Raw genomic sequence first — 10,421 nt, forward strand, 5'->3', positions numbered from 1 at the left:
GTGAAGCAGAAATGATCTCTGGAAGAATAATTTTCAGTCTATTTGCTATTGCCTTTGAGACAATTTTATACATTACATTACAAAGACTGATGGGGCGAAAATCAGATACTTTTGAAGGGCTATCAATCTTTGGGATCAAAGCAATATTAGTAGCATTAATGGCATCAACATTGCCATTAGAGTTAAGAATAAATAGAACAGCTTCACATACCTCATTTTCCACTAGACTCCAATGATTTTGATAGAAAGTAGGTGGGAAACCATCTGGTCCAGGTGAACTGAGGAGGTTCATGCTAAAAATAGCCATTTTCACCTCTTGCTTTGTGTACTTTCTCAGCAAAGCTTCATTCATCTCTTTAGTAACTTTTCTCTCTAAATGAGATAAGGATTTAGAAATGCCCACTGGATTGGAAGTTGTAAACAAGTTCTAAAAGAAATGTTGGAATTTTACACCAACTTCTTCAGGAGTCTTTGCTATGGACCCAGCCTCATCTGCTACTGTTATTATTGTGTTCTTTTTTCTCCTCTGTGAAGCACATTGATGGAAAATTTAGTATTTCTATCCCCTCTTGGAGCCATCTTTTCTTAGCCCTTTGTTTCCAATGAATATCATCTTCCTTAAGCAACTGGTCAATCTCTTTCTTTACAGCCTGGATTGTTCCTTGCAATTCACCCTTATCAGCTTGCTGGAGAGCAGAGAGTTGTTTGATCTTTTTGTGAAGATGTTTATTAGTAGAACCCCCTGAGGTTTTACTCCATGTCCTCAAGCTTTCTTTGCATCTTTTCAGCCCTTCAATAGCCAATTCCAACTTGTTAGACACCATCCATGGCCTTTTCCACGCTTCCTCCACTACTTTATGACAATCCTCTCTAAGGGCCCAGCTGGCCTCATACCTGAAGGGTCTTTTCCCTCTGATCAAATTCTGACCTTCTGGATCCAAGGATACCACAAGAGGCCTATGATCAGAAGAGCTTGCTGCTACTGTTGTAACTAAAAAACCACCAAAGTTTTCAATCCAGGCTGAGTTTGCACAAGCTCTGTCGAGTCTCTCCTTGGTAAACTGAGAACCTTCCCTATTATTGCACCATGTAAATTTGTCACCTTTGAACCCCAAGTGATGTAATCCACATTCCATTAAAACTGTTCTGAAGCCTTCCATCTGAGCTAAAGGTCTAGATCCTCCCCTAAACTTCTCACCATAGTGTAGAATTTCATTAAAGTCACCTAGGTAGAGCCAAGGATTACTGCCACCAGGATCTAGAACAGGCAGTAACTCCCAACTCTGATGTCTTTTTGAAGTCATGGGGTCGCCATAGAAACCAGTACAAATCCAACCCTTCTTATCCCCCCATTTGTCGATTATGACTGAGATGTGGGACTGGGAATAGGAGAGCAATTCAACATGCACAGAATCATTTCAAAGAAAAGCCAAACCACCACTAGACCCTCTACTGTCAACCACGAAACTATAAGACATCCCCAACTTCTTCCTCACTAACTCCACCTTATGTCTACTGCATTTAGTCTCAATTAGAAAAATGAGACTAGGGAACTTGGATTTCACCAAAAGGTGAAGTTCACGAACTGTCCGAGGGTTCCCAAGCCCTCGGCAGTTCCAACTTAGGCAAATCATGGTTGTTGGTGGTGCTGCTTAGCAGCCACCACCATATGTTCTTTCTTAATTGCCACTTCATGTACCTCATTATGCTTTTGTTTTTTAACAGGAACTGAGCTAATCAAAGGGAATTCCACCACTCCCTGCAAAGATGTTAAGCCACTCCCCATCTTGGGGTCCTCAATGTCACTGTCCCTTAAAAACATATGCTGGGCACGAGCTTTTCTTTTCCAGGTTGAATGTTTTGGAGTGGTTAATTGTTTCATCTGTGAAGATAGGAAAAGATTAAGGGACTTGACCTGAGATGCTAGTGATGGATCTAGATCAACAGTAGAGGCCTTTTTTTGATGGGCCTTTGGGCTCAAGCCCTTCGTCTTCTTATCTGAATCATGTTCACTCCCCTTGTCTACCACCATAATCTCGGGGCCAACCTGGATGATAGAATCTGCAATTTCCTGTTTAGGAAAAGACTCAGAGAGATATTCTTCTCCCCTTGATTGGGCTATGTTGACAACCTTCCCTTTTGGCTCCAATGGATCTTCTGAGGTTGGAATGGCAACTTTCCTTATTGGTGAAGTCCTGTTTGAATCCTCCAAGACATCTGTTTGATTTGAGGGATCAACCCCCTTATTTGGCCCTTGATTACTCTTTCCAAAATTAGAAACGTCCTCTAATGCTTCTAGCCGCTCGTGAGGATCTGCAGCACCCCTACCACCACCGTCATACCTCTTTGTAAACTCACTTCCTGGCTTTGGAGGGGTAGCTCTCAACCATGCACCGTATTCAGGTTTGTAAGTCTTGATGTGGCCTCTATGTAACTTGGTGCATCCACCCTCCTTATGTTTTATGACTCCACAATGAAAACAAAAGGATGGTAATCGCTCATATTTTATTGGAAGCCATAACTATTTGTCATCAAGTTTAAGATATCTACCTCGGATCAAAGGTTTGGATAGATTGACACGAACTTTCATACGTAGATATTGACCCCATGCACAACCTGAGCTGTCTGTATCAATTTCAATGACATCTCCTATACCCGAGCCAATTTGCATTCCAGTCTCTTTATTCATACTCACCAATGGCATATTATGGACTTGGACCCAGAAAAACTCGTAAGAAAATGGAATCTCTAAGGGAGGAGTAGTCCAATCAACGTCCTCCATGCAAATAAGATACCTGTCGAAGGTCCAGGGTCTACCCAACAGAACCTTATTTTTGTCTTGCTCACGTTGAAACTCCACCAAAAACTTGTTTGCCCCCATATCCTTAAATTGGAGCCAACCAACAAGACCCCATACCTTTGACATCATAGCACAGAAAGCCTCTTTATTAACCAATCTTTCAGAGACAACTAGGATCATCTAACAAAGCTTCTTTTGATTGGCTACCTTCGCTATCTCTGATTTTGAAATAGCAACTTCTTCTTTCTCCTGATCTGTCAAAGTGAAATCTCTTCACAATCTCTCCCGTTCAGTCTCCATACTAGTCTCTTCAGTCAAAAAATTGAAAGACTCACTTTGCTTCAAGCAAAGACGAAAACCTCACCCTTCAGACGGAGAGGACGAAAAAGGTACCCCCATATCGATCATTAACATGAGGTCTTAAATTATTGCAAATTAAATTCTATAATATAAACGATATGGAAGTACATTCTCTAGACCAGATATAATTTTTTCACCTAGAATTCATTTATGTCGTACTATTAGTTTCTTTGAAAAAGTTGGAAACAGCTGTACATAAATTAACTTTTAACTTACTGATAATTAGTATAAGAGCAATGCTAGATACAGTCCCCATTTGGGGACTGCAATGCAAGCCTAGGCAATTTTATTTTTAATTTTTTTAAAAATTACAAAACTATCCCTCCTGAAATGATGCTTTTTCTCATTTAATAAGGGGCCTGCACATGCAGTCCCCAAGTGGGGACTGCAAATAGAATTTCTCTTAGTATAATGCTGCATGCAATATGATCCGATGGATGTGGCGTGTAGCCAGATAAACTCTGAATTAAGCAAAGCTTAAAAGGACATGGAATCTTTCCAAAACAAAGAAGTGCGAAAACAGATGGAATATTGAACAGAGAAAAGTGAGTATGGCGTCGTCCTTCTTAATCATGATTAATTAGAGAGTAATCACCGACGTTTAATCACTCATAGTCTGACTACAACATTGAAGGCTTTTACTGCAGGTAAAATAAGAAAACTCGCTGCTTTTTTCGATTATTTTTAATCGCCATAGAGTGGTCGCAATAGTTTGATCTTAAATAGTATTTTGCGGCAAAATAATAAAATGATCATAAATAAGACATTATTAATGCTTGATGTTCTTCATCATGGTATATTAACACAGATCAACATGATTAACATGATGAGATATATATGAAATATCTTACAAAGGTCCCATCACAATAATTGCAGTGCTTAAATATATAATTAAAACCAGATCATCAACAAGAACATGTACATATTCATGCAAAAGGTGCATGAACTCACGGAATGAAACTTAATTTTGTCTTCTCCCTAGCCTTCAAAAGGTGCAAGGCAGGAAATATTCAATGTCCTGATCCTGCGGCAGCCATAGCCATATATAGCCATTTTTTCATCGAATAAACTTATTTCTGTATGAGATGAACCCTCGAGCCTCAAAGCCACTGCATGGGGACGTACAACTTTTATCTTCTTCTTGAACATCTTTGATATTGGTTTGGTATCTTATTTGTGTTTAATTAGCACGAGAAAATTAAATAATGAATTTTAATTAGCAACGTCCAAACCTTCATATATATAACGACTCAAAAGCAGCTCTCACCAATAAATATCCTTATATATTTACTGTTGAAAAATACAAATTATTTCCACCTTGCTAATGAATGTTTAAGTTTTAACCTAATATATATGATCATGAGTAGTAGCTGCAAATATACACGTGTGAATTCGCACGTAGTACCACGTCCCACGTTTTGGTTTGATCCTAAACGTTACAAGCCTCATCAAATCTTCAATAATATTAAGCAGTGCAGAGATCGATGGACCGGGGTTGAAAAGAGGGAGAATATATATTATTGGACGTACACAGAACTTGATTCGTACGTTATCTACATTCCACTGTATATTCGAAAGCTTATTGACTCAAAAGTTTGGACATTAATGCTTCATGCATGCATGTTAATATTTCATATGGGTAATGATGGAAGATTGCAAATCTTTTCCCCCGAAGATATCGATCGATCGAAGATACTTAGGATTATCAAAAAGGAATAATGTAGCATGACCAAGTTTTGGGTGCCAGTGTTTTCACACAGAATCCAGACTAGCAAGTGCATGTGCTACTTAATTCCCTTTTATTCCAAGCCAATTTCAGCCCCATTTTGTGCCTACTATTCAACCTTTTGCAGCGCGTTAGTGTCGACGCAAATAATATTTATAACTGTAGCGGTATTTTACTTCCGGCGAATGGTAAAATCGCCACAATAGCTACTTTAGCAACAAATAAAAAGCGCTGAAAATAGCCTTTTAGAAAATTCAGACCTTTTCCTAAGATTTTAAAATCGTCGCAAAAAATTCACCCCAAATAGACATTATTTTCGGGGATTTCTAAGTCGCCATTTGCTTTCCATCTCGAATTTTGGAATTGATGGAGTAGAAATTACTTTTCACTTTTTGCGGTGATTTTTGTTGTCGCAAAAAGTTTTGTCAATTTTAGTAAGCGGCAAACATTTTCTTCGATTAGGAAAATCGACACAACACATACTATTTGCGGCGGACATTGTCACCGTAAGAACATATGCAGTCAATTAAATGTTATTAGCGGCGAATCCAAATCGCCAAAAAAGTTAAACTAAATTTAAACCCCGCGTGTTACGTTTTTCTCTCATTTCTTTCCCTCCCCCGCTCTGCCTCCCCAATCCCTCTTCTCCCTTAACCCACGCAGTCGTCACAGCCGCGCACAGCCTGTCGCCAACGACCCCACCACACCACCGCCACCTCACCTCGACAACCACCCCCTCCTTCTACCCCAGCCCCAACGGCGGAAATATCATTTTCATTGAATCTGGCCTCGACTCCTCTCTCTCTCAGATTTCTCTATATTATCGCCGCTAGGGACACCATCGCCAATCCTTCGTCGGAGCCCCCTTCTCCTCCACGCCTAGCCCAGCAGCCCGAGGCCCTCCCTCTGTCCCTTGCTCTGTTCGCAACCCACAGCCCCCACGCGGTTTGCTACTGATCTGCCACTCCCTTGTGAGTTTCGATTCTTCTTTTCTTTTGTTTTTTCTTCATGTTTTGCTAGAATATATATATATATATATATATATATGTATGTATGTAATTTTCCCCCTTGCTCTCATGATTTCCCATTTGTTACATTTCCAACACTCAAGCCTATGTTCATTGATTTTGGATTGCTATCTTGTAATGGAAACCCTAACTTATTAGACGTACACTTGATCTATTTATATACCGTTGGTGTTTCCCTATTTATGAAGAACACTTGTTTTGAAATTTCCTCTCTATAATAATTTAATGGAGGTCGATCCAAATATATATATATATATATATATATATATATACACACGTACAATTGACTAATTCTTTCAGAATGTAGGTTTTGATGTGCTTTGGGCTTTCCTTTAGTCATTATAAAGCAATTGTTTCAAACTATTGAATAGGAGGCCAGGTGCTATATTTTTTCATGCCCTTGACCAATACAAAAACAAACTGTTAAGCAGGAAAAAGAAGTACCCAGAGAATGTGGAATTAATGCTAGATAGATGTGCATTCATGCATGTATTTTGTCTTAGCTAGGGTTTGACATCTTAAAAATAGATGTGCGTGCATGCATGCATTTCGTCTTAGCTGGGGTTTGGCAAAATTTGTGTTGATTGGCTGAATGATCAATTCTTTTAGTACTGCTGTAATTATATCCGCGTCTACGGGAGAGTGAAAATGTTGGAATATTGAGGAATACCTTTATTAAGATTTGACATTTTATCCCCATGATACAGCTAAGGCCAGGAAGTGACAAATTAAGAAACATACACATCTTTATGCAGCATGGGTCACTAATCTTTCCTATTTAATTGTTGAATATTGAACCAGTCTACACCCGAATATCTACCTAATGCCTTGGATTAATTGCGGGGTCTAGTCTCATTCTAGTTTCGCTAGAAAGGGACTTGTACACGATTTATTAAAAATTTAAAATGGAGAGACTATATGGATGAGTGATCAGCTTAGAGACGCCATTTTTATGTTTGTTTACAAGCATAAAGCATGCATTAGGCAAATCCAACTACATTTGTCGTTTTAAGTGTTCACGAACATCCTTTATCGAATGACGCAGGGCGGCGGCCACTAGCTACATGAGGCGACATTAATCGAGAAGCAAACTTTCTTAAGAAAAATAATTTAAGAAAAAAGAACAAATTAATTAGTATGATACTTAATTCTAAATATATATATATTTAGAATATAAACATAAACACGGTGATGGTAGGGAATAATTTGGTGAGAATTTCCGAATATATATACGTGATTCTACACAATAAAAAAAAAAAATTATAATGATGGCCTATTTGTGATGAGTAATATATATAATATTCACCACCCTTTTACCATTATCATCCACCACTTCATTATAATATGGTATTATTGGAAACTATTTGTTATATTCTACTTGTAGATCAATCATTTGATACCACGTACATCAAAAAATGTTGAGAGTATGATAATTATAAAAAAAAAAATTGATAAAATAGAAATTTTCATTTGTGAGTACGATCTATAAAAGCAGTTTAAGTACTCAAGCTAGCCCGGCCACTCGACTCGAGACCGCTGGGGTCGGAAGAGCTAGGGATGATATATTAATTGGAGATGCACGAAAGATGATTATCCACCGTATAATATTAGAAAGCTACTATATATATATATATATGTATATTAAATATATTAATTCATCCATGGTGAAGCTAGCATGGTACGTTAACTTTTCATGGGCAAGGGTAATGACATTGGAGGATTGAAAATTCTTTCCCTCGAAGTAGTTTTGTACTCATTTGTCACTTTTGGAGTTTATTGGAAGCAACAAATTAAACTGAAGAAGCTAGCGCGCCATGGATCTGGTGCCAGCAACAAAACTGAAGAAGCTTCCAATAAACTCCAAAAGTGGCATCTTTTAGTACAAAGTAGGATATTGTAATAATTGAAAACTCCACGGCCAGCCTATATATTATATATATAGGATGGACGTCCCAAATATGATCACTAGAGGTTAATTGGGGCCTGATCATCTCGATCCTCATCCGCACTATCGAGATAGACAATTAAGCAGCTTGCTAGCAATTATGCGAAATAATTAGAATATTGTCTTGTAATCAAAAGCAGATCGATCGATCGATGAAGGTAGGCCCTTATGCCAGATTAATCGATTCTCACGTGAGTTATATATGTTTCTGGTCCCCTAGCTGATCTTGGATTAATCGATTCTTTCCACATGGATCAGCTAGCTAGCTAGCAGCAAAGTTAGGCAGTTTTCTTATTTATTTGTTATCTTTTTGGAGTAATTGTTTGAAGCTTTCAAATGAGTTCGAAAGCATAAAACATAAAACTAAGAGAAGAAGAAAACAAAAAGGGAATAAAGACACATGACACACACACACACATGTGATCATGAGCTATAAATAGTCAAATTAGGATGATTAGGTTCGGTATGATTCCGACTTATAAGGACAAATGAGAAAAGCTTTTAATCCTTTGAATTTAAATCATCTGGTGCTGCATAGAGATTTAAGAACAAATCATGATCCAGCCGCTCGGTACTGCGCTGATCACTACCATTAATTAAGATCGTGCATGCATGGTTATATCCACATCACTTGCTATGTATCATATTGAAAACGTGCATGAAACTGCATGGGGTATATAGTTTTATAATAGGGCTGTCGTGTAATCAAACCAATCATGTATCCAACTTTTGATTACCAAATCCTATATGTTACTTGTATTATATATAATTGGTTAATTAGTTTTCCGAACAAACTTGTTCTAAAAGTTTAAACCGATAAAAAGAGGTAGATTTAATCACAACTACTCTTCCTCACGTGTGGAACAAACTTCTCTTAAAAAGTGGACTAAATCTTATTAAGTTTATATTTATAACTACCTAGAAATACAACATAAACAAAAATTATACCTCAAAAAAATTTTCAAATCTACTAATTAGTTATCTAATTTCCATCCAAGTACCAACTTCTCGAAACCCAATAAAAAACCTATATATAAATTTTTGTTTCAAAACTTCCAAAAACAATCAAGATTTTTCTTCATACAGTTGCCAAAACTCACGCGTACGTACGTAGGCTTGGTTATGCTTTTCACATGCTATATATATATATATATATGTACGTGGGCCGGAGCGCCATATCAATGGAATCACTCGAGATATTGACAGGAAATCTCAAAACTTTCAAGTTAATTGGCTGGGTGATCTATTTTTACACTCAAAACGACATGCGTTAATAGACAATTAGGATCATGATATCCTATAAAATAAAATAAAAGACCCCAATTTCAACTGTGTATGTTTTAATTAATATTATCTGTTAATTAATTATGGTTATGATCTTTAACTGACAATTGACAATATTCCTCACATTTTTTGTGTTAATCAGTGTCTTAATTGACAATATATATATATAAATTACTTAATTTTAGGAAGGGTCGTCTTTGCTTTTTACCATGATCCCCTGAATATTCTATATTTATTATATTGACAATGAGCTGTATCTTAGATGATAAACATCATATCAATATAAAAAAGCTGGAAACTAATTGATAAAAAGATAAAATGGCAAGCTAGCCATGCATGCCCCATTTTTCTCAGTCGAGTACGAATGGAAATTAGTTGCTTGTGAGGTTTGGGCTCTTACAGAAATTTTCCAACCCAACTTTTGTCTCTTTATGTTCGTTCCTTTCCCCACTTTCAACACATCTTGTCATTGAGTATAATTAAATACCATATTATGTGGATAACCTATATTAATCTAATAACAAAGCAAGGTTTAAAATCAATAATTAATTTCAACACTCCAACCGTGAGGATTAGATTATGATTGCTAGACTTGCCGGCTGCTAGATATTAGGTCGTGTAGTAAGACCTATTATATATCTAGAGACTTCCCTAACGTCCCTCTCGCTCAACTCGAGAGTTTATTCGACACTTGCTCGAATTTTGATCATCTAGCAACAATTACAACTCAAGTTCTCTAAGCATATCATAACTAGTGATCAGCTTTTAATTTCGACTTCCAAATATAGATGCTGTCAAAGTAATACAAGAATAAATTCCAAAATCGAATTCATAGGGACAATGAGAATTTAGTAAACATTTCATATTCACAAGACAACATATTATCGTTTGTGGTGACAAGAAATTTTGAAGTGATAAGAAAACAGTAAACTAAATGATCTAGCAATGAACAAAAAAAATAAGAAATGAGAAATAAATTTCAAAAGTTAACCATTAACTATATCGACACCAAAATGTGGCTATTTACTAAGGAAGTGTGGAATGAATTAAGAGTGAAATTGTTGGAAAGTTCAAGCATGAGTAAAGCTGAAAATAAAAGTGAATCCATTTTTCTAAAATTACTAAGAATCAAGAGATTTAAAGGAAATGTGTAGAAGTTGACTTAAACTAGTAATAAGCAATAAAATAAACACTTGTGATGCAATTTTCGCCCACTGATTTGGTAATGAATTTACTTCTCTTTTCATCTTCTCTCAACCATTCTCTCATTCCTAAAAA

At 36.8% G+C, this 10,421-nt stretch overlaps 1 protein-coding gene across 1 annotated transcript; it reads right to left on the minus strand.

The window, feature by feature from the left end:
- Positions 1 to 488: 488 nt before the first annotated feature.
- Positions 489 to 2,926, minus strand: LOC108996436. Its single transcript, XM_018972331.1, has 3 exons — positions 2,551 to 2,926; positions 1,700 to 2,466; positions 489 to 1,379 (listed from the first exon to the last, which is right to left on the minus strand). Exons 1-3 carry the CDS (start codon positions 2,924 to 2,926, stop codon positions 489 to 491), a joined length of 2,034 nt encoding a protein of 677 aa, XP_018827876.1.
- Between the last annotated feature and the right edge of the window lie 7,495 nt (positions 2,927 to 10,421).

The sequence above is a fragment of the Juglans regia genome, chromosome 7, assembly GCF_001411555.2.
Source record: "Juglans regia cultivar Chandler chromosome 7, Walnut 2.0, whole genome shotgun sequence".
NCBI classification, from domain to species: domain Eukaryota; kingdom Viridiplantae; phylum Streptophyta; class Magnoliopsida; order Fagales; family Juglandaceae; genus Juglans; species Juglans regia.

What these genes read in the sequence shown, in the direction of transcription:
- LOC108996436 (XM_018972331.1), bottom strand. Translation starts at nt 2,926, where the DNA reads ATGTCAAAGGTATGGGGTCTTGTTGGTTGGCTCCAATTTAAGGATATG. An exon ending in ATCCAAACCTTTGATCCGAG is followed by an intron (nt 2,467 to 2,550) that starts GTAGATATCTTA and finishes TTCATTGTGGAG; the next exon opens with TCATAAAACATAAGGAGGGT. An exon ending in AAAAACAAAAGCATAATGAG is followed by an intron (nt 1,380 to 1,699) that starts GTACATGAAGTG and finishes TCCTATTCCCAG; the next exon opens with TCCCACATCTCAGTCATAAT.